Raw genomic sequence first — 24526 nt, forward strand, 5'->3', positions numbered from 1 at the left:
CTGCAGAGATCTTTCACCTCATTAACCTAATGGCCGTATGTGCAGATGTTCACTGTGATGTTTGACAAGGTGACCAGAACAGTCTATTTATAGAAGACATCATCTGACCGGTAGGAACTAAGTGTAATGACTCACATTTAAGATGCTGCAACATTAGACTTTATCTAAAGTCTACAACAGGTATTTTTATTTTATTTTAAGTTAATATAAGTTTAGGATATGACCATTGGAGGAAGAAGTAATCCGATTCTAAAAGTAGAAAAATACCCCATTACAAGTAAAAGTTCTGAATTTAAAATGTTACTTGATAGAAAGTAGAAAAATGTCTTTATGTAGAAAGTGTCAAATAGTTGTAGTGGAGTAAAAGCTAGTCAAACTATAAATCTGATAAACTTATGGCTCTATCCAAGACTTTATACTTTCTGGGCAAAAATTCCTTCACTGTCTTTTTTTGGAAACAGGATCTGTTGTGTGGTCTTAACTTTTAGCTGCTGCTGCTGAGCTGCCACGTCCTTTTGATGTGGAGACACAACCACCCCGTCATTTCCCCATCAGCTCTCACATGTTATAAATACTCATGATGCCATGATTTTATATGACTGACAAAATAAGTTCAGAAAAGAAGATATGTGCAGTGTAATGCAAGTCAGTACTAAAGCTCTGCAATAGCCTAAATGTCTTCTTATATTCTAATTTTGCTTTTTGATCATCGGTGCTTTGACTAAACTATATTTAGGCTGCACTTTATGGTGGTCTTTTGGACTGTGGTTTGATGAAAAAAAAAGCAAAATGAGAATCTAAGAAATAAAATAGTGCAAGTTAATAAATATATATATAGGGCTAAAACACATAAATAAAATATAAACTATGTAATATACATTTGTACTAGACAGTATTGCAAATGAATATATATATCATAAATATATATCTTTAGATCTTATAACTTTTCATCTCTTTAATCTTTTTGGCATCCTTTGAGATGGCCTGGGGGTCCCGAGTTCTTACTTTATGTGTCATAGACATAGGCGGGTTTATGGTTTCATAGCCTAAATCCGGTCAGCATGTGTGGAGTGTAAAACGGGATTGTGTGGAAGAGTAGATGTCTGGATCGCAAATACCGCGAGACTTCGCTTCATTCGAGAGAGTAGACCGCCACAGTCCTGTCTGTCGTGCCCACCCGGTCTCATCCCACCGGGCTGACGGACAGACAGAGAGGGGGACACCGAGCAGGCGACAAAGGGCTGACCGACCGGCACCATGGAGCTCATCTGCCGGGTAAGAGAAACGTAATATTCCGGTCATTTGTAGTTTATCAGATAGACATATTCATCTTCAAACTCGGTGAATTGTGGTCGTGATGCTCCTGGTGTGAAGGGCATAAAGGGATCAGAACCGGGCTTGCTTTGCACCCCAAAAGCAGCATGATGAGGGGGTTCGTGGGGAGAGAAAGTAGAAGAGACTGTAGAGAAACATAAGTTCAGTCTTTCTGTCGTCGGCTGCTGCATGTGGAGTAAAAGAGAAGTGACCGTTTGCACGAGAGAGGGACATGGTCCGCACCGGCCGGTGAAAGGGCACATTGTAACCTGTGTAGCCTACTGTATAAATTAAGTATTTTTTCCGACCGAGGATTGGGAGGGGGGGGGGGGGGGGGGTCGGGGTGATGGTGGGTCCTCTGCTAAAAAATAAATATATAAACTGAAATAAACAGTGTCAACCTCCATCAATATAGTTAAAACTTACACTGCTAACGTGTCACTGAGCTCCACAGACACATAAAGTTCACATGAATAATTTAATGTTTTTCTTCCTTTTATTTCTTATTTGTGCACCCGTGTGTAAGTACAGCGCGTGCCAAGGAACGCGAGAGTTTGTGGATGTTGATTTATCAAAATAGGTCCCTCCAGTCAACGTGGAGTTTATATTTAAAACCAAGTGTTTTGTTTTTTTGAAGTGGAAAGAAACACCACAGAAAAAAACTATAATTTTCTAAAAATATGAGCCTAAGACTTTTTGGAGTCTTTTAGGATCTCTCGGTGTCTGGATTTTCGGGTTTTATTAGGACCGTCTTTCCCCCCCCACTATTTTCCCCGACAGCAGATGTTTTTATGGGACAGACAATAAGGGGAGTAAACCCTCCAGCAGGCACTGGACTGAAGCTGCTTCCACCCCCACCACGTTTGTTCACATCTCTGTGACAGCTGAGATCCCCGTGAGGAGCCTGAGGTTCCCACGGCCCCTGGGCAAATTGGTCAAAACAATATTACAGCACATATTTTAAAAAATATTCTGTAAAACATTTTTAGTAATAGAATATGTCCAATGGCCATCCCAAGTTAGATTATTTGGCTGCATCGCAGGGAGAAGTATTGAGATGTTTTACTTGCATGAAAAGAAACAATAACACAATATACAATTACTCCAAGTAAAAGTCCTGCATATTATCCAAATGTATGCTTTAAAAACGTTTTTTTTGATGAAACTAATGCCAACTTCACTTTTAATTTTGCTTCACATTTGAAGAATTATGTAACATTAACATAATAAGAAACAACATAGGCCTATATGATAGCTTATAGTGAGTTCTACATACAGTAAGCTCCAAGCCTGTGTAGAATACCAGCTCACACTTCTCAGTGTGTTACTTTATACTGTATAATGTGTTTATTCACTGTTAGCATTTATAACCCCCCCCCCCCCCCCCCCCCCTCACTAATTTAGCATTAGAATAGAATCCTGGAATTAATGGAAATGATGTATTAACCATTAATAAAGCTCTTAGTTACTAATGATAAATACGTTTTAATGGTGCCTTATTAGAAATTGCTACCTAATAGTAGGATTAAATAATCACTTTTAATTAGTTCTAAATACACTTACGTTCCAGAATTGTTACTCTGTTAAATAAGACCAGTTTACAGGAGGAAGTAATATGATCCCGGTTATAAAATACTCCATTACAAGTAAAAGTCCTGCATTCATCATTTTACTTAAGTAAAAGTACAAAAATATTAGCCGCAAAATATATTTAAAGTATCAAAATTATTTAATAAGTTCTTATTTTACAACAGTAAGGCCCCTGATATATGAATGGATTATTATTGCGTTAGAATAACTTAATAATAATAATAATAATAATAATAATAATAATTTTGGTGTTGACTAATCATTGCAGCTCTATTTATAATATCTTATATTTTGTATGCCAAATCTTCATCTAGGAATATTTCTCTGAAATGTACAAGTGCAAAGAAGTATACTACAAATGTAGTACTTGGGTAAATGTCCGTAGTTATATTTCACCATTGGTGACTCCCCATTTTGTGCTTTGAGAGGTAGAGCTACTGACGATGCAACCTCATGTTTTATTTTCTTAGAATAAATCTGGTTTCACGCTGCTTCTGTCTATAAAATCCAGTTCTTGTATTTTATCAGTTTTGGTTGCTTAATCACTTTTCTTAATTTAGACTGTTAAAGCGGAACAGGGGTCTTAGATACATTTCCTGTCTCTTTTCAGTTGCAGCTGGCAGACAGGAAGTGTGTTCTTCCGCGATAGATTACCACCATGGAGCTGAGATAACCTCTTCCTATTTTCTTTACCAATCACGGCTCTGGTTTGAGTATAACCATGGGAACATGGCGTGGTCTACGAGTGGCGTTCATCCTTGGGTCTTTGTTTATGATCCTGCTGATAATCGTTTACTGGGACGACGTCGGGGGCTTCAACCTCTACCCGCTGCAGGAGCCCAAACGCGCGTCAATTCTCCTTCGAACGACTGCTGGGCCTTCGCACTCTACGTCCACCAGCAGAGCCCAGGCCAGTTCTTCCTCCCCCGTCCCATCTACTGCTCCCAGTGCAACACTGTCGCCTGAGGAGGCACAAGGAGCAGCTGAGGAGCATACAGAGGAGGAGAGGAAGGAAAAACAAGAACAGAGAAAGGAAACAAGGGAAGGCGAGGAGAAGGAGAGGAGTCCTCCTGCTGCGGACGATAGCGAACAGGAGGGGAGGAAGCAGAGGATTATGGATGTGTGTTCAGGAAAGGACGCAGTTGAATTCCCTGGAAGTACCCGGGCATTTGAGCAGATCCCAAACAGGGAACTGGATCACCTGATAGTGGATGACACTCACCAGATTATCTACTGCTACGTTCCCAAGGTACAGCTGCCATGTGTATGTGTGTGAACATGTAGGTGGTGGTTGGCATGTGGGTGGTGAGTTAGTTCACTGTGTGGGGATGTAAGTGTAAGAACAATTGCAAGAAAAACAAAAACATCTTTGCAAGTGGTTAAAACACAAATTCACACAAACACTTCTTTATAGTCCCTCTTGTCTTTCTGAAAACCTTGTCTTTGCTTTTTCGTTGTCCTCCGTTCAGGTGGCGTGCACCAACTGGAAGAGAGTGATGGTGGTCCTGTCTCAGTCTCTGATCTCGCCCTCCTCAGGAAAACCTTACACCGACCCAGAGGCTGTACCTCCTGACCTCGTACACAACTCCTCTATCCACCTCACTTTTGCCAAGTATGACACACACTCACACACACACACACACACACACACACACACACACACACACACACACACACACACACACACACACAATACATACATACTCACAGAGACAGATTGGTTAGAGTTATTTTTCTGTTAACCATTATATATATCTTTTATATATATATATATATATATATATATATATATATATATATATATATATATATATAGGTATTAGTCAGGGCCTCAGGCAGGTATACGGCCATAAATCCAAATCCCTCTAGTACCTCCTCACCCCTGAATAAATGTTTGACTTGTCAACTAAAAAACACAAATATTTTTATTTTTATATATAATATTTTTTTAAATGCTCCAAAGAGATAGCGGGCAGTATTTCACCTCTAAAGTGGGTCTATACAATCTCTCATGTTCATATTTTAGCTGGAGTAGTTTGGCATATTTATTGTATTCTAATTTATTCTTTATATTGTGTATTGCATTTAATCCTGTGTAACGCCTGTCAGTCAGTCAGTCAGTGGGAAAGAATACCAAAATTCAACCAAACTGCTGAGCCGGTCAAAAAACTGCTCTCTGAAGCTGCGCTGCTTCCCGGGGCTGCCGACAGCTATACACTCGGCGAAACAGCCTCCTGGCAGCTGTGAGGACGAAGTGAGGTGGCGCGGGGGGGGGGTTCTCGTTTCTGCCACTTTGAATGTAATCCAATAAACAAACTACCCGTGAACCAAAGGAGTTATTCACTGAGTTGACACTTGGAAGAGGAGAGTGGAAACGACAGGCGGGGGTTTGGTGCTGCAGCACAGACAGACCTTTCTCTACCTCTCAGGGCTGTCTTTGTTATGATATGAGTATCTGGACATGTGGGGTTTTTTCTGCACGGATATTCATGAAACATCTTATCCCCCGTAAGGACTAATCTTAAGGAGTCATAGGAGTGGCATAAAAAAAATGAAGAAATTTGTAAAAGAATATGTAAATAAATGTGGAAAATAAAATAAATAAATAAACTAAATGTGAAACTATAGAGAGAAATAAATAAAAGACAAAATAAATAAATAAACTAAATGTGAAACTATAGAGAGAAATAAATAAAAGACAAAATAAATAAATAAATATAAACAGGAACATTTATTTTCACATTTATTTGTTTATTTATTTCTGAATACATTATTATTGTTTTAAAACTATATGTTTTTATTGCATATACATTACTATATTTTCTGTATAATTATTCAAATGTTTTTTTAAATCCTTTTTCTTTTCCCTATTGTTTTTTCTTTTCTTGTTTATTGATTTTATATTTATTCTTTTACAGATCCTTTTGTTTTTATAGCACTCCTATGATTCCATATGATCTGGCTTTGTTTTTAAGCCATTTAGTAACATCACCAACATATTTTCAGTATTACATGAAACTAAACAGCTATAACTCAAAAAGCAATAAAATCACGACTTAAGAAGTGCGACACTAAAGATCTGCTCTCATGGTGCTGTTTGTGTCTTCTACCAGGTTTTGGCGTCATTATGGTTCTCTGTCCCGCCACCTGATGGCACTCAAGCTCCAGCACTACACCAAGTTTCTGTTTGTACGAGACCCTTTTGTTCGTCTTATCTCGGCCTTCAGGAACAAGTTTGGAAGGTGTGTGTCTAATAGTGGATGGTTAAACAGAGAGTGGGTGTGTGACTGTGTAAGTTGAGTTGTGGGTGAGGCTGAGGAATGGCCTTCACTTTTCATTAAACAGCAGTCATATCATTCTTGAATTGTGAAAGGTATGTGTATTTGTGTGTGTTTTAAGGCCCAACGAGGACTTCTACAAGCAGTTTGGTTCTGTCATGCTGCATCGTTATGGTAATGTGTCGGGCAGCTTGCCAGAGACCGCGGCGGAGGCGTTTGCAGCAGGAATCAAACCGACTTTTCAGCAGTTTATCACATACCTGCTGGATCCAGAGACCGAGAGGGAGAGTATCTTCAACGAACACTGGCGGCAGGTATTTATCTCACAGAGCAGTGTCAAGCTGCACATAACACCGTTTGGCATAATTCATGAGATGATATGCATACTTTTCCCTGTTTGCATTTTTTCAACAGAAGAGGTTAAGTGATCAACACAGACAACAAGACATGACGAAATCACTATGCATAGTAGGAAGAACAGTTTGCCGCCAACCTTCCTTTAAAACTGGCCACAGAGACGAGGGAGTGTAGTTTGAGCACATGTGGCACTTTCAAGCCTAGCCGGGAGTATTACAAACAAAGTCACAAAACAGACAAATCTATGCAGGTTTGAAATTGAAAGCCTACTTTTTTGTGTGTTTCAGGTGTACCGTCTGTGCCATCCGTGCCAGGTAAAGTATGACTTCATTGGACGACTAGAAAACCTTGAAACAGACGCGGAGCACCTGCTGAAGCTTCTGGAGGTGGATCATCTGCTCCGCTTCCCTTCAGGGGCTCGAAACCGCACTGCAGCCAGCTGGGAAAGAGACTGGTTTGCGCAGATTCCTATAACAATGAGGAGAGAACTGTACAAGCTATATGCACCTGACTTTGAGCTGTTTGGCTATCCCAAACCTGACAGCACGCTCCACCAGTAGACAGCACCGAGCCAAAGGCCTGGGCACTGCACTGTGTGTAGAGCCCACACCTCAACTACCTGCGCACACCCAGCAAATGCCTTTAAAGACCAGTCTATGATGCTGTTTGTCTTGTTTTGTGCATACCTCAAATGACAGAAGTGCCTACCAGTATTGTTTTATTTTTGTCATTATATCATATCTAAAGCACACCTGCTTACAAGCTTCGTTAGGCTGTTTCCCCCATGTAAAGGCACTTTGAATAGTATTTTTTGAACAATATTTTGGTAAGTCAGGGAAAGGACTGGGGCTAACTGTTGGCTGACATCTCTCTGAATGGAAATATGTTGCAGAGAAATAAAGTGTTTTTTAAAACGTTTGATGTTCTTTTTATAGTTTTACTCATTATGTGGAAGACGTATTTAGATCATTTACTTAAAGGGGTAGTTTGGTGGTCGGCACGCCCACTGTTATTGGTGACGTTGGTGAATCTAAACTAACTGATTTTAACACCAAAATCACACAATAATTCAAACAAACTCACCAATCAAGGCGGCAGTAGACCTTCAACTCCTGTTTCCTGCGAGGTAAAATTACTATTTTTGTCAAAACTGTTGTGATTGCTTCTGGCCCTGTCAGAAAGGGCTATTCTAAATATAGCATACACTTAAAACTGATATTGTTTTTTTAGTTGGCTAACATAAGTTTTGCTGCTGCCCCCCCCACTCCACAGATTTTATCAGTTTATCAGTCCAGGTAGTACTACTCAACTGGGGACCATTATCATCTCTGACATTTCTTAATGTTGGCTTGGAGATGACTCCTTAGCAAATATCTGGGGTCATATAGTTTGAGAGGTGTTTACCAGGCCAGAAGGGTCTAACAAAAAGATGCTAATGCTACATTATATGTAAATAAATGTAGGATCCAGCATTTTTGGAGCTTGACCCATATGAGGGGCTTAAAGTCAGGATACCTTGTCCTCTACTGCTTTGATTTTGACCGTTCTACCTTTATTCTTTTTCTGGTGAGTCCTCCAAATGTATGAAAGTAGAGTACATCTACAGGGTACACCTTGAAGTAAAAGTACCTAAGATGAAGAATGACCCCTTTCAGAGTGTACAATTATTGCATATTGTAAAAGAAACTACAAAAGTAACACATGAGAAAAGATATAAGGCAATATGACAATTCCATCTTGAATATTTAGCAATAAACATGTATTTCCACTCCAAAAATCTTACCATTTGAGTCTGCATGCTGGGATTCTTCAACATACACATTTTAGTATGTGGACCACTTAATTGTCTTGGCATGTCTTAGTTTAGAAATATTGGTTTTATGTTCTTGTATTTACATTTTTGTTTTATTCTCTCATGTGCTCTTTATTTTCGACCTCTGCTATTTATATGATCATTGAGGAGGGCAGTGGAGCTAGAAATGTTTGGGGTAATAACAGGTGTGACCTGGTTTTCGTGTATGCCAATATGTAATATAGGAACCCAAGTAGCCCATCAAGTAGCAAACATTGAAATACTTAAGTAAAGTACAAGTACCTCAAATGTGTACTTAAGTTCACTACTTGAATACATGTACGAAATTCTACCAGTGCTGTAGGAAGTGTAGGGAAAGAGTGAACAAACAATAACGCCCTCCACTACTTTCTATTGCACAAAAAGGCGCTCTTGTTGCGTTCACAACTGTCCTGCTGTCTGTTTCCACGTGTTCCAGCCGTTTCTACAGCACCTCCCCTTCTGTTCCAAAACTCTCCCCTGATTGGCTGAGCCTCCTGTCGCTCGGTGCAGGGACTCGAGCGGCCCCGCCCACTCCCTGCTTGACAGTTCGCTCGTGACGTCAGTGGTTCCGTCCCAACACGGAAATATGGAAAAGTAACGAGAAGATCGTTATTATGGATTTAAAGCGGTGCTACTAGCTTACCTTTCTCCGTGTTTGTTCACTAGCCCCGCGGCTTCAGCGATGTTAAACGACCGGTGTCGGTGCTAACTTACTTTGTGAGAGATGGACGCCCGCCGCGCTGGAAATGGAGAGAGAGTTCGACCTCTGTTGTTAGTTGAATAGCTTTTAGTCCTCCGTTTGTTCAGAGCCATGAAACAAAGTGTTGTGGGGGTCATGGGGGCTCTGGGACGCCTGCTGCTGTCTCTCCTCCTGCTGTCCTGGGAAGGCAAGCTATTTCAGGTATAAAGTTTGAAACGTTAAACTGTGTATGGGTGTTTCTATGGTAGTTGATGGTGTTGGTGTTGTTGTTGGTGTTGTTGTTGTTGTTGTTGTTGTTAATACTGTTTTGGGAAGCGGAGACCGCTACTGGCAACCCACTGTGTCTATTTCAGGCTCGAGTAAAGTTGCCTTGATATGATGATTGAGCATTAACTCAAAATTGCCTGAAGAAAGTTAATATTGTGTGTGTGTGTGTGTGTGTGTGTGTGTGTGTGTGTGTGTGTGTGTGTGTGTGTGTGTGTGTGTGTGTGTGTGTTTCAACAATTACAGTGAAGCAGTCATTGCTAAGGAAAATATTGGATCTCAGTCTCCCTCCAACAATGCTTGTTAGATATTTATAAAAAAAAGAAAGTCGTGCAAGAATAATATAAGGCTGAATCATAATAATACATAAATATGCATTTACATTTGTGGTAGACAGTATTTCAAATGGATAAAATGAATGTAAACAGGAATGTATATGCACAACGAGAAGTGCGTGTGTGTGTATATATATATATATATATATATATATATATATATATATATATATATATATATATATATATATTTAGAGAGAGAGAGAGAGATGTGTGCTTGCATGAGTGTCTCTGAGCATGTCTTGACTTAGTGTTTGCAATGGTGTGCTCGCACCACAGTGTGCTGTTCAGTTTGTGTGTTGCCAGTTGCCACCCCGTTGGTGGGTAAATATGGGAGTGGTGAACACACATACACACACTCTGACAAACACACACAAGTTCTTAGTATAGGGTATAGTGTTGGGAGGAGGAGAGGTGATAAGGATATCCTGTTAAATGAGTTGCACAGTTTAATTATTAGAGCAGAAACTTACTGCAGCAGTAATCAACCCCTGGCAGAGCTGACACACCCACTGACACACACACACACCCACTGACACACACACACACACACACACACACACACACACACACACACACACACACACACACACACACATGCTGTAGTCAAGCTATGCTGAAATATCAGATACATGACACGGTGACAGCCAGCTGGCTGAAAGTTTCTCTCTCTCTCTTTCTCTTCCTGGCGTCCCATCAGGTTGGAGGGGTCAGATCAGTCACTCTTCCAGAATCCCTCCTGTTCGTCTCCACACTGGACGGCAGTCTGCATGCTGTCTCCAAACAGTCTGGAGACATCAAGTGGACCCTCAGAGAAGGTTCATACACATAGGACATTGACACAACGTCAATACTGTTTCCTAAATCTTTATTTCTATTTAAATGTCTCATGAAACTGTCCTTTTATTTCTTTCAGACCCCATTATTCAATTACCTGTCTACCTCACAGAGTGAGTTACACACATATACATATTAACGATTAATCGATTAGTTGATCAACAGAAAAAGAATTGCCAATTTGTAAGAAGTATCCAGCTGAAAGAGGCAAATGTATTGAAATATTTCAAATAACCAATGGACTGATGAATGAATGTTGTTTTTGTAGGCCGGGTTTTCTTCCAGACCCCAACGATGGCAGTTTGTATGTCCTGGGTGGCAAACACAAGGAAGGCCTGATGGTAAACAATGCAGCGTGTTTGTGAGTGCATGTGTGTGTGTCAGTGTGTCTGTTTTTGTGTGTCAGTTTTCACTTTGTGACCCCATTGTTTGGCTGTACCTGCAGAAACTGCCCTTCACCATCCCAGAGCTAGTTCAGTCGGCTCCCTGCAGGAGCTCTGATGGTGTACTCTATACAGGTGAGAGTGTGTGTGTGTGTGTGTGTGTGTGTGTGTAATATATCGGTTGCCAGTTGTCAGAGATGAAGAATGATAGATCAGACATAAATATTTCACATACTTCAATGCTGTTGGTTAATTACATTACATTACAGGTCATGTAGCAGACGCTCTTATCCAGAGCGACTTACAGTGAACTAAGTACAGGGACAGTCTCCCTGGAGCAACTCAGGGTGAAGTGCCTTGCTCAGGGGTACACTGGTGACAGCCTGGTATTGATATACCATTGATTGGTATTAATATTTGTGTGTGTGATGTGCTGTGTGTGTGTGTGTGTGTGTGTGTGTGTGTGTGTGTGTGTGTGTGTGTGTGTGTGTGTGTGTGTGTGTGTGTGTGTGTGTGTGTGTGTGTGTGTGTAAAGGTAAAAAGCAGGATGTTTGGTTTGTGGTGGATCCTGAGACAGGCGAGAAGCAAACCAGTTTAACCACTTCCTCTTCTGAATCCATCTGCCCCAACACTCCTCTGCTATACATTGGACGCACAGGTATGTCGCGCACACTAACAAGCATGCGCACACAAACACACACAGAAGCCCACCTGTGACTGAGGTGATCTCATGCACTCTTGCCCCTGTTTTTCTCTCTCTCCTGCAGAATACATGATTACCATGTTTGACACCAAGACACAGGAGCTGCGATGGAACGCTACGTACAATGATTACTCTGCTCCACCTTACGATGACAAACAAGACTACAGTACGTCTCTCACACACACGTTGTGTTATGGCAGGTTAATTATCTGGATCACTTCAATGTCAATATGATAACAACCTTGCAGAACCTGCTTGGTAATATGTTATAGCTTTACAAACTGACAAAATGTTTTATTTGGTCTAGTATAATTGCTTGGTCTATAAATGTGCGAATATAAATGCAAAGATATTCAGTTTAATATAATATAAAACTGAGAAAAACAGGAAATCTCCATATTTGAAAACAACGTTTTCTATTACTTTAGTAATTATTTGATTATCACAATAATGGGTGTTTATTTTTCTGACACTTGACTAATCATTGCATTTATAGAAAGAAAGAATACACTAATGTATAGTTTCTTCACTTACTCAGAAGTTAAGCCATTAGTCAAAGAAAAACTCATTCATATTTTGGTACAGAGCTACAGAATTATTCTGAGGATTTCTCAACATTGTGAAATTAAGCATTTTGAACCTTTCATTCCTACGTGCTCATGAGCTACTGCAATTACTTGAATGAAAAGAAAACATCTGTTTCAGTGTGTATTTTGATGCATATTTAGTTTGAGGTATAGATTTAATGTGACAATCCTTTGTTGATTTGACACCCTATTTACTGGTGTTAACACCAAATGTGGTTTAATACTACAAGTCCCACAATAAACAAACTATTGTCGCTTTAATAAAGGAAATAATTAGCCTTTTTTCATCATTCTGTGAGCAACCATGATCTGATTTAATGCTGCAGTGCACACGGCATGAGAACAGCAACAGTGAAAGTCGTTGGTTAGCTGGCTCAGAAATGGTCATTGTCATCTCCCTGACACATTTTTAAACTGATCTGCAGAAAATGTTCTGCATTTTTAACACGCAGTACTCCCAGTTCGCAATTTAGAGGATTGTGCAACCAGGGTGCAAGTTCTGTGAGTGCTTTCTTGAATCAATAAAAAGATTGTTTCAAAACTATCCTGTCGTACCTGTTTTGCTTTCAGAGATGGCCCATCTTGTGTCGAGTGGAGATGGCCTCGTTGTGACAGTTGACAGAGAGACAGGTAGGGGGAGGTGTGTGGTTTTTACTTTGTGAATATTTTATGTGTGTGAGAGGTTGACGTGCTTCTGTATTTTCATCTCTACCCACTCGTAAGTGTGTTTGTTTTGTCCTCCAGGTGACGTCTTGTGGAGTCAGAACTACGGATCGCCCGTCGTCGGGGTCTATCTGTACTCTGGTGACTCACTAAGACACGCCCCTCACCTGTCCCTCGCCATGGAAACGCTCCGGTTCCTCACCTTCTCCTCGGCAAACGACCAGGCAGACGCACACTCTACGCTGAAGTGGAGCTATCAGTTTGTGAAGGAGCAAGCCAGTGCCCAAGCACAACTTGTGTAAGATAAATTGTCATATATATGCATATGAAAGAGCTTTAAGAGCCTTGTCATGTTCAGTCCAGCTGTGATTCATCTTTCTGATTACATCATTTATTGTAGTGCTACCTAGAAAGCTCTCAGACGGCACAACGCTTTGCTAACACTTCTCCAATTTGCTCCTAAAACCAAAGGCATTGTCACTTTAAGTAAGAGATGATACACAAAGAGGTGTCTTGAAATACAAATGGACAAGGCAGAGCAAGAATGGCTGAGTCTGCTATTTTCTCTCTCATGATACCTTGGGCTATATTATATATCACACTTGCTAATCCACTTACTACGCACAAAAAGTTTTTATGCGTTGGTAAAGTCAGCTTTACTACTGGTAATGCAGCATGAAGTACGAGTACTGCAGTTTGATATACAGTACCTGCTGCACTGAGTTACAGCGGCTGTTAAACTGTCAGCTGGAACTATGTGGGAGGTGTCTGGTTATATGTTTTAAGGCAGTGGTTCTCACGCTGGGGGTCCGGACCCCCAAGGCGGTCGCAAAATAATTTTTTGGTTTGTTTGTGGAGAAAGAAATAAATGAACATATCTTTCGACTGGGGAAGGGCTTTCACATTACTTTGCCTGCACCGGCGATATCATTTGCCTTAGAATAGATCTCATTGGGTTTATTTGTGGGAGTCAAAGTGCTGCACATGAGTGTCTGACGGAGGATTTCCAGCAGGTCAGGGAGAGAGAAAAAGTCACGAAAAAACATCCAATGTTGATTCAAAACTAGTCTGTATCCTAAAGTCTTATTCATTCATTGCTAATCTGTGAAAAACTTTGGAAAAGTTGTTTATATTTCCATCAAGTACAGTATAGTACAGTACAGCAGTTTCTATTGAACTGGGAGGCTGAGTTAGTGACAGACATGTAAGATTAGGTGAAGTATGTTTGTAACGACGATGGCTAATGAGTTATGACAAAGAAAAGAGGGAAAGAGATAAGGTAGGGAGAGTAATACATCATGATAAGTAATAATAATGATGAAGAAGTGGGTAATTTTAGCCTTGTGGGTTGTAAATTGACCATGTAAGGCCTTTGGGCAGCATGCCAGGGGGAGGGTGGGATGGATTAATTAAGGGATTTTATTATTATCAAACCCGCAGGTTTTTTAAGTTATTCATAACTAATTTATTTATTTTTAAACCTCAGTTTTATTTCTCTTTTTCCCTTTTTTTTCATAATTTCCACCTCTGGGTTAGGAAGTCAAAAGTTATTTCTCATCTCAAGTCGAATCAATCTTTTCCAGATTGATTAGTACATGTTTGAGGTATCCTAATAAATAAATAATTGGCTAAGAGAATAACCTCTTCCTCTACCTGTTTCCTCTTTAAGGCCCACTCTTTATGTAGGAAAATTGGACTCCCACCTCTACGCCTCCACTTCCCTCGTCCACCATGGAGTCTCGTTAGTGGTGAGTTTAGATTTATAATCTTTTTCATATATATTCATCCAAGTCATGCATCCGCTGCGATTCTCCCTCCTGCTTTAACAGAACAATAATAGTTATTATTACAGCGTATCAGAGCAGGTGTGTCGGACAGTGAGGAACTAATAATGATCGAGGCGATAACAAGATAGCTGTCATGTGCCTGGTTTCTGCTTCTTTGTTTTTTACCATGGCAGCCTCGGGGACTGACCTTGGCTCGAATCGAGGGTCCGGTGACGGCCGGAGTGACGGTCAGAGGGCGAGGGGAGTGTGAGATCACGCCGTTCACTGATGTGCGCTACCCACCAGGGAGCACAAACAGCCGGAAAAACCAATGGCTGCTTATAGGTAAACACATACACACACACACACACACACACACACACACACACACACACACACACACACACACACGCATTGTATTGCTGCTGTCTTGGGGTCCCTTGGAAAAGAGACTTTAACATTTAAATGAGACTTAACTAGTTAAATATACTAATATATTAATATTAATAATAATAATAATCCATATTGTTGCATATTGTCGACATTTAAAAAAGCTACATGGGGCTAAAACAAGCAAATATCATAATAATCTGAACTTTTAAAATCACTTTATGTCCAGCATGCTTTAAAACTGCCTGCAGAACCATAAAAAAAAATCTCTTTATCTTTTGTTGAGGAAAAGTACATTTCTCCTAAAACTGAATTATTAGTTAAACAGTGCGTACTTGTGTCCAAATCTGAAAACCTTTTAAAGTCAGAATTCTGTCTTAAGAAGAAACAAAATCCCCTTAAAACTGAAAAACATCTTTTATTTATGGATCAGACAATAAAGTGAGCCCAACCACAGCTCTGAACGCGTTACATGTGTGTGTTGTAGGTCATCACGAGCTCCCTCCGGTGGCTCACACCACCATGCTGAGGGATTTCCCAGTGGGCCTGCAGCGTTCTGGTGAGGCAGTCATCCCCCCTCGACCTTCTGCGTCCCCTGCCTCCTACTACCATCAACGCTACGTGAGTCACAGCTTCAAACTGCTTCTCTGTCACTGCTGCAGTCCACACCTGAGAGTCATCACAGGAAGCATATCATCATATTTCTCATCCCTGTTGTCTTATTGTGTCCTTTCAGTTTGAGACAGTTGCTGAAAGCGATAGCGACGCTAATGCTAATAGAGGAGGGGTTGATAAGAGGACAACAGGTCAGGCCAAGAGGCCGGCCGCTGTGCTGCCAGTCTACATGACTCAGGACCGTCTGACCCTGGCTGTTCTGACGCTGCTGCTGGGAGGCTGGCTGGCCTTCGTGTTCACGTATCCCGTCGTGAGTTTGTGTTTCTGTCTGTTGTTAAGATGCATGTGTGTTTACGATGCAATCGTTCAGGTTTTATTCTCAAAGATATGAACAAATGGTGGCAAACAATATCAAGCAATACATTAGTTTAGTTTTCAATTTATACAAGTGAATTACACATAAAAAGTAATAAACACAATAACAAGTCATCACTTCTGAGATATTGATGAAGGCGTAGGCTGAAGCCTTAGCTTATTACACGTACCCTTTTAATTACTTCCCTTCCCTGTGTATCTCCAGCTGTACTCATGAGAGCAAAACACCCCAATCTTTAAAAATAATTTGATTATATATTTTTTATATCTATTAAGTGTATTACATTTTCATTTCCTTTTCAACTCTTCCACAAATTAACTCCTTAGACTGTTTGTTTTAATCTCTTTTTTGTTAACATGCAAATTCTTTTTAATTCATAATGACTGAACAACTTCTAATTAATTAATTAATTAATTAATTATTTTTAAATGTTCTAATTTATACAATAATTATTCAGTTTTAAAGTCCACCAAATCTCTAAATTTGATCATTTGAAATAATATGTTGGTCGCTTCATAATAATCAGCTTCAATTTGTCTGTATTTTCCCAAACCTCCGCACATGGAGCTATAAAAGAATAGTATAATATATGTAATGAATTCAGATTGAGGATGCTACAAGCAGGAGATTAAAGGCATCCTGTGGAGTTTTAGACCTCTAGTTGAGTCCATGAGTGACGCATAGACAGTCCTGCAAAAGGTTTCACACTATTACTTGTAATCTCTCTCAAAGAAAAGCTCCAGTTATCCCCCCCTCTTCAACACTGATCTCTCAAACTCTTTCTAACAGCGTTTAATGTGATCTGTGTGTGTTTCTCCAGCGTGCAGCTCATCAGCTCAAAGCTCAAAGGCAGCTGGAGGAGGCTTTTGAGTCTCGTCTCCAGCGCATGCAGACCAACATGCAGACCAACATGCAGACGGTGCCCTCGGTTTCTTCAGACACAACCCTTTCTTCTGACACAAACCTCTCCAGTGGTAAGTCACTTATAAAACAAGTTCTCCGTTATGCTATAATCCCTATATTTAGTGACCTTGGGGTCTAGTTCAATGATTCAAATGTTTTCTTTGCATTGCTTTTGAGAAATAAAATGTATAAAGTAGTGTTGAAGCAGAAATCTTGAATAAATAGTTAATTTCTTCATTAAGTTGGTTACAGATAAAGAGACACATTCATACTGTATGTCTTCACCTTTCTGTATCCAGACTCTCCGCCTGCATCTGCTGACCCTCCACCGAGTCCTCACACTCACAGCGGCAGCGCCTCAGATGGCGATACAAATGTCATGACTGGGCACAAACCCACAGCAGGTAACACACCAAACTGTGTAATATTTCCTTCTGCCCCTCACCATTAAGAAGAGATTAATGTAGTGCTGCTTCATTCTTCCTTCCTGCCTCTTTCAGAAGGAAACAATGAGCAGGTGCAGGTGGGGAAAATCTCCTTCACTCCATCTGAGGTGCTCGGACACGGCACAGCAGGAACTTTTGTCTTCAGGTACAGAATATGCATTTCAACATGTAATGGTACTGGTCTTAATCAAAGGACCATATTTATGAATATGCATGTTTTAGACTGTTAAATTCAAATCAATGGCCCTAAAAGAGCGTATTAGAGCCATTATAGTAAACAAATAATAATACATTTCGGAGTTTGGGGAGGGGGGTAATACTCCAAGATTAAAGTCGTACATTTAGGAGAAAGAACTTGAATATTCTCTGAGATGTGAAGTGGTAAAATAAAGATAAAACACTGGAATATTATCTCAGATTATAAAGAATTTGAGGGAATCGGGTCTGGATTTCTCAGAGAATATCCAAGTTTTATTCTCATAATTTATTTTCTCAGAATATCAACCCCCTCCATAATTTTTATTTATTTATTTTTTACATATAATGGCCTTAATACGTTATCGCAGAGTTCTTACTATCCAAGTAGACTTTTGTTTCTCACCACTTGTATTTGTTGATTTGTTGTTGGTGGGCAGCTGAATGTTAAAACGATAAACTATATTATTCTGAGGCACGTACATGTCATGTGCATAGTATGTCACGGTGCTCTGTTCCTTTGTGAATTCAGGGGTAATTTTGACGGACGTCACGTAGCGGTGAAGCGAATACTGCCGGAGTGTTTTGAGGTAGCAGAACGTGAGGTGCAGCTCCTCCGAGAGTCTGACACTCACCCGAACGTCATCCGATATTTCTGCACAGAGAGAGACCGCCTCTTCACTTACATCGCCATCGAGCTGTGCGCCGCCACCCTGCAACAGGTCAGCACTGTAGGGCCTTGTCAGTTAGCATCCCGTCCTTGAATGTCATTTAAAACGACATTCCTTAAAAGAATACTTCACCCCCAAAAGGATCATTTATACATTTCTCATCTTACCTTGAATTATTGAGGATTGAGGTAACTGTGGGCCATGTTTAAAACTCTCACACAACACGTGCATTATAATTCCAGCCTAAAGGCTTAATGCAGTTGTAATGACGAAATGTATTAAATATTAAGGTTTTAGCAAAAATGCATGTGTTTGTGAAGTAATGGACGTACGACTGGATAAATGGGCTTTGGATTGTACTGCACGAGCTGTGTGAGAGTTTGTAAACGGATGTTTTGATCTTGTGGTGGCAAGAAAAACTAAGTGTTCTTCACAAATCCAAGGTAATAAGGGGAGAGGGATTTGATATACACATGATCATTTTGGGGGTGAAGTATTCCATTAATAACAAAATGAACATGTTGTTTGCATGTTGTTTGTGTGTCTGTGTTCTCTGCAGTATGTGGAAGATTCGTCTTGCTTTCCTGAGCTGAATCCGATAACTCTGCTGGGACAGACCATGTGTGGCCTCTCACACCTCCACTCACTCAACATAGGTCTGAATTACACACACATATAGATGCAGTATATACATGTCCACATGTAAGTGCACACACAAGCTATGTTCCTAACAAAATAACAGATGGCACTTCACTACCGCAATATTTTTAGTGTTTTTTTCTTCAATGGATCTTTTTATGCTTCTTATGTTTTGTTCTTAAAGTTTTTTATATTTACTACTTATTGTTTTTCTCTTATGGAGCCAGCGAAAGCATTTCACACGATTGCACTTCTTGCTGACTGATCTTGCTTAACTTACTCATTTCTCCTCTGCTCCCCATCGTCTCTCTCTTCAGTCCATCGTGACTTGAAGCCCAGAAACATCCTACTCTCTGGTCCCAGTGCGCTGGGTCGGGTCCGAGCTCTCATCTCGGACTTTGGACTCTGTAAGAAGATCCAAGACGGTCGGAGCAGCTTCTCTTTGCGCTCAGGAATACCAGGAACTGAAGGGTGGATAGCTCCCGAAGTACTGCGGGATACTCCTGGCAACAAACCAGTACGATGCACACACATATATTACATACAGCAGAATTGACTTATTAGCTAAAATGGTCACGAATAGATGATAAAACAGGTTCATATGTAGCCTTAGGGTCTGTGATGCAGTAACTACAAGGGACTTTCATTCTGTGTTGATTTTGCTAACCCCTGTGGACAAAAGCAGTCGTTTAGTTTAGTTTTCTGTCCCAAAAAATACATATAAATACAAAGACTGAGCGCACTCTGAGGTAGAGATGAGTCTGTTTAGGTCCTCTGATCCAGTTTCTCCTCTTCTCTGCACAGACCGCAGCGGTGGACGTCTTCTCAGCAGGCTGCGTGTTTTACTTTGTGGTCAGCAGGGGGCAGCACCCCTTTGGTGATTCATTAAGACGGCAGGTCAACATCCTGTCAGGAGAATATTCACTCTCGCATTTTATGGAGGATATACACGGTGAGAGCCGTCTTCGTGCGTGTGTCTTTCCTGCCTTTGTTCATGCCTGATCATCACATCCAATTAATATGTTCCAACTACCTCCCTGTCCTGCAATAAGAGAGCTTCAGTCCTGCAGCACCACGGTTAAATCACACTTCAACAATCCAACTTCCTTGCAAATACACCCAGTGCTTCAGGGATTTTCTTGCTTTGACTTTAGCTTCTTGGGTACAACTGTCTCTCAAGACGAGTCCCTTAAATAATCACAATTCCTTTATGGTTGACATGTTATTTTCAGACATTATGGGGGCTATTGATTTCACAATAACCCAGAAAAGTGTTACAGGCGGTATTTTGGACTAAAAATACATGCAAATCATTTCTCCTTTAAATCAGATGACGTCATCGCACATGATCTGATCGAGCAGATGATCAGTGCAGAGGCCGAGTCCCGGCCCTCCACCGCCTGTGTGCTCAAACATCCGTTCTTCTGGAGTCCCGAGAAGCAGCTGCTCTTTTTCCAGGTGTGTTGAATCAGTTGGTCACAGATACACAAAGGAGCAGCTTTGAGATACTACAGGTCTTTTTTTTTTGGGGGGGGGGGGGGGCTACTAGTCATGTGCAAGAATGGTATGAAGGTTATAATTTCAATTAGTTTTTATTTTATTTTTGTCTTCTCAATTTCATTTTAGTTTAGTTTTCCTTAATGTTTGCTAGTTTTATATAAGTTTCAGTTTTTCCAGGGTTTAGTTTTTATATATATACAAAATGTTTCCTGTTTAGTCTTTGCGCTACTTTATTGTCCGTTTCTATGAAGCAATTGCAGCGTAGCGCCGAATGTCAAGCCTGTTTAGTTTCTGTGCTTCAATGTCACAATGGACATTTATGCAGTCTCCTTTTTTCCCAGAAGTAATTTACAATAGCCAAACAACTAAAACTGAAATGAATTCACACTCATTTTCATTTTATTAGTTTTCTAAAAAGGCCATATCATTTTAGTTTTTAGTTTTTCAGTTTACAACAATAGTTTTCACTGCTTATTTTTATTTTAGTGTCTGATAATAACGCTGGTTTCACACCTGGGTAGTGTTTCCTGTATCCTTTTTGCTTATGTCTCTCCATGAAACAATTTGTGTTTGTGTGCGTATGTAGGACGTCAGTGACCGCATAGAGAAGGAACCAGCAGACAGTCCGATTGTGGTCAAACTGGAGACTGCAGGAAGAGCAGTGGTTCGAACCAACTGGAGGATGCACATCTCTGTGCCTCTGCAGACAGGTACACACATAGTATCACGGAGCTGCTCTGCTCACACCTGTGCAGCAGGACAAAGCCATCTGTAATCTTCCTGTGTGTGTGTGTGTGTGTGTGTTGCAGACTTGAGGCGGTTCAGAACATATAAAGGAAACTCAGTGAGAGATCTGCTGAGAGCCATGAGGAATAAGGTCAGCAGGTTTACTTATACACTTTGTTTGTGCTGTACACGAATAGTTTCATTCATTACATTCAAATTCTAAATCAATCGAATGTTTAAACCTGATATTTCTGAACAGATCAGGCTACACTAATATTATTAGTAACATAATTAGATTCCAGTGGTGGCTGCGTAGGATTGTTTTCCGACTCGTGTGTGTTTAGAACAAGATATTTGTAATAATAAATAATAAATAAACCTTCTTTAAAGCCCTACACTGTGGAATGTGTTTAACACACGTAGTACACACACTTTGACACACGTATGTTACCATTGTACGTTACAGAAGCATCACTACCACGAGTTGCCACCGGAGGTGCAGGAGACTCTCGGCGAGCTCCCCGAAGGCTTCGTCGGCTACTTCACCTCACGGTTTCCACGGTTACTGATGCACACACACGCAGCTCTGCACATCTGCTCCCACGAGAGACTGTTTCACCCCTACTATCTGCCCCCCAACGCCAAATAGCAATAACATGACTCTGCACACACACACACACGCACTTACACACACTCTACACTGGTGTACTTTTTTGTGAGCAACAGAAATCGCTGACAGCGCCCCGTTATTGCTTTTGTAAAGCCCATTCTGTTTCTGGGGGGAAGATACAGTGCTGTGAAAAAGTTTTTATATGGCCTGAGTTGTTTTATAGATTAATTTTATTTTTCTGCGGCTGTGGATCAAGAAGCGATTTTATTATTAAATTAGAAAGCACTCACAGTGCACACCTCCACTAAAGCTGCATACGTTAGTTATAGCAATAATAGAAAATGTTTTTATTCCATTCAATCGTTTGTGTTCAATTAAATGCAAAAGTTCAGCAACGTGTTTCCTCCAAGGAAAAAGGCTTTTGGTGAATTTATTAAAAGTCACCAACACGTTGAAGGCGTATGTAGGTGATCCTACGTTTACTGGAGGGCCGCCTGATTTTGTTTTAGGGAAACAAACACATCGTGGTTCTTGAATGAGGAGACTTGGAGAACACCATAAAGAAAGAGATTTAATAAGTGGGCTGATGTGTGGGGATTCCTTCATCCTTGTTCTACATTGCAGTCCTTTTTTAAAAGTTTTTATTATTATTATTTATTTAAGTGCACTTGTTTTCTCTCAACTGCAGTTTATTGGAGTTATTATTGGAACAAAGCAAAGATGTTCCACAATGGCCAGAAGAAAAGGCCCTAAAACACATCACTTGTTCCTCGTTCCACCAGATTTCATTACAACATGTTTACAATGTTGAGATATCCTAAGAGGACTCATAACCTGTGACAATGAATCATCAAACATCAAAGGACTTAGTTTACACCACCATGTTGTGGAAGGTGATGTTTACCCAGGAGTGGAAGTTAAAGGGTAACGTCGTTGTTTTTCAATCTGGACCCTATTTCCCCCGGTGTTTGTGTGTAAGTGAGTAACGAGGACAGTCATTGTTTAAATTGGTCCCGTATTGAGCGAATCGCTTCAGACGGCAGCCGCCAGTGTAATCATCTCTTATTTCTTCCCTAAAAGCAGTACATGGAGCGTAATAGACAAATATCATTGCCACGTTTAAAGTGTGGGCCACGTGAATATGCTGCAAAAACCAGATTCATCAATTCAACAGTAGTAACTACATTTGCTCATTTCATTTTAATATTATGGATGTTTTTTGTTTACCTGTTTTCAACAGTAATTGAGCGAGAGAGCTGCAGACTAATCATATCAGGCAATTCCGCACCGGCAATGTACTTTCACTAATAGTGCTTGTGTTTGCCACTGACAGCCTCAGATTGTTATTATAAATGTCTGAAAACATTATGGAAAGGACCCGACAGAGAAATAAATAGTTTTGCTTTTTTACCCGTTTAGCGGCTGCAGCGCTCTCGCTCAATACTGGACCAATGTCCAAAGTTGTTCCCTTATACACAAAAAGGGGTCCAGGTTAAAAAAATACCGAAGTTTCCCTTTTAAATCGCACTGCAAACATACGTAAGATGCACAAACTTAGTCACAGCACTGTCGGCAACACAGACACTGGACAACAGGTTTGTGTTGCTGTTCCAAGGCTTCATGTCACAGAAGAAATCTCTGTTGGGTAAACAGTTTACTTCCCCTCTGTCCCTGCGGCCGCTGTGCTTCCCTCAGCTCCTCTGTAGGAAGTGCCAAACACTCCACAATATTTACTTTGCTGTTTGTTTTTAACGCATTTGATATGTGTGTCCGAATGTAGCTACACTGACTGAAGAATGTACTGAGTCTTTATTTCTTCTTCACTAAAAGCAGTACATGAGTGTAATAGACAAATATCATTGACACTGTTCACATGTGGGCAATAATGCAACAATGGTGACTGCATTTGTCCACTTCATTCTCATTTAAAGATATTTAATGTTTACCCATTTTCAACGGAAATGGAATATATTTCACCACTCCTGAATGTTGCCACTGCTTGAGCTTTTGATCCTGACAAAATGCCACTAAATGATATGTGAAGTATCTCCCTGTAACTACTGGATTAAGGTTTTATTTAATTGGTCTGCAGTAGAATGAATGATGAAGAATCAAACTTTTGTACTTTTTTGAATGAGTGAATTAAACTGAAGCTTTGGGCGTGCCAAAGAATGAATAAATCACGTCTTGTCGTCAGTTTGTGAGCACAGAAAATAAAAGACTTCACTATTCACAGTTTAGTATTAGTTCTTCTCTTGATATCGACTACACGTGGCAGTGGAGCAAACTATTGTATGAATCTGCATATTTGATCAGGTCATCCTTGAGCTATGGTCATAATCTTAAATCCTGATATAGGTCATTTCATATCTCGATAACAATATATATCACAATAAAGCCTGTTTTCTGGTAATTCAAATAATAAATAGTACCACTTGGTAAAGCCTATATAGTCCTGTGTGAATTAAATACTTGACAAATGAAAGCAATGAGCATTTTATCATTTAATTAAGAATGTATGTGCAAAATGACATGACAGTAATCTGATTAAGAAAACAGCTTGATTTAACTGACGTTAATCAGATTTGCTGAGAAATTTAAGTTAGTATGTGCTTTTTGTAATTTTTATTTCCCCCAATTAATTTGAGCTGAATGTCCCGGTTCAGAGTCGATTGGAGGGTTTTCCAGATCAGCTGGTGCACAGGTTGTGGGCGGGCTCCATGGGCAGGGATGCAAGATAATGGAAGAATGTTTTTTAAATGTTATCTAATCTTTTAAGTGATTGTTTGCACAGTGATTTGAGTGGTTTCAGCGTACTATGGTTGGCCTGTGTGACCAGCTTGT

At 40.3% G+C, this 24526-nt stretch overlaps 2 protein-coding genes across 3 annotated transcripts; both read left to right on the forward strand.

Moving 5' to 3' along the window:
• Positions 1–1147: 1147 nt before the first annotated feature.
• LOC115009704 (carbohydrate sulfotransferase 12-like) lies at positions 1148–7457 on the forward strand. 2 transcript variants are annotated; one of them, XM_029433887.1, is made up of 6 exons: positions 1148–1275; positions 3515–4153; positions 4374–4516; positions 6018–6146; positions 6304–6496; positions 6827–7457. In XM_029433887.1, the coding sequence occupies exons 2-6, from the start codon at positions 3626–3628 to the stop codon at positions 7097–7099; spliced, it is 1266 nt and encodes a 421-aa protein (XP_029289747.1). In that variant the 5' UTR covers positions 1148–1275; positions 3515–3625; the 3' UTR covers positions 7100–7457. The 2 variants fall into 2 exon arrangements, with proteins under 2 accessions (XP_029289747.1, XP_029289756.1); XM_029433896.1 differs by having other exon boundaries at positions 6597–6969.
• A 1467-nt stretch (positions 7458–8924) lies between these two features.
• Positions 8925–23862, forward strand: ern2 (endoplasmic reticulum to nucleus signaling 2). Its single transcript, XM_029437566.1, has 24 exons — positions 8925–9274; positions 10373–10490; positions 10589–10622; positions 10778–10850; positions 10955–11027; positions 11428–11550; positions 11660–11761; positions 12753–12812; positions 12927–13143; positions 14515–14593; positions 14806–14956; positions 15489–15622; positions 15738–15926; positions 16813–16966; positions 17195–17299; positions 17396–17486; positions 18069–18258; positions 18767–18863; positions 19164–19363; positions 19651–19798; positions 20177–20304; positions 20933–21056; positions 21156–21223; positions 21539–23862. The coding sequence occupies exons 1-24, from the start codon at positions 9185–9187 to the stop codon at positions 21719–21721; spliced, it is 2931 nt and encodes a 976-aa protein (XP_029293426.1). The 5' UTR covers positions 8925–9184; the 3' UTR covers positions 21722–23862.
• The last annotated feature ends 664 nt before the right edge of the window (positions 23863–24526 follow it).

Source organism: Cottoperca gobio, chromosome 1 (genome assembly GCF_900634415.1).
Source record: "Cottoperca gobio chromosome 1, fCotGob3.1, whole genome shotgun sequence".
Lineage (NCBI taxonomy): Eukaryota > Metazoa > Chordata > Actinopteri > Perciformes > Bovichtidae > Cottoperca > Cottoperca gobio.

Excerpts from the sequence above, each read along its gene's own strand:
- LOC115009704 (XM_029433887.1), top strand. The coding sequence starts at position 3,626 with ATGGGAACATGGCGTGGTCTACGAGTGGCGTTCATCCTTGGGTCTTTG. Across the intron at positions 4,154-4,373 it reads TCTACTGCTACGTTCCCAAG|GTGGCGTGCACCAACTGGAA; the intron begins GTACAGCTGCCA and ends TCCTCCGTTCAG. Across the intron at positions 4,517-6,017 it reads ATCCACCTCACTTTTGCCAA|GTTTTGGCGTCATTATGGTT; the intron begins GTATGACACACA and ends GTCTTCTACCAG.
- ern2 (XM_029437566.1), top strand. The coding sequence starts at position 9,185 with ATGAAACAAAGTGTTGTGGGGGTCATGGGGGCTCTGGGACGCCTGCTG. Across the intron at positions 10,623-10,777 it reads TTACCTGTCTACCTCACAGA|GCCGGGTTTTCTTCCAGACC; the intron begins GTGAGTTACACA and ends TTGTTTTTGTAG. Across the intron at positions 19,799-20,176 it reads TTTTATGGAGGATATACACG|ATGACGTCATCGCACATGAT; the intron begins GTGAGAGCCGTC and ends CCTTTAAATCAG.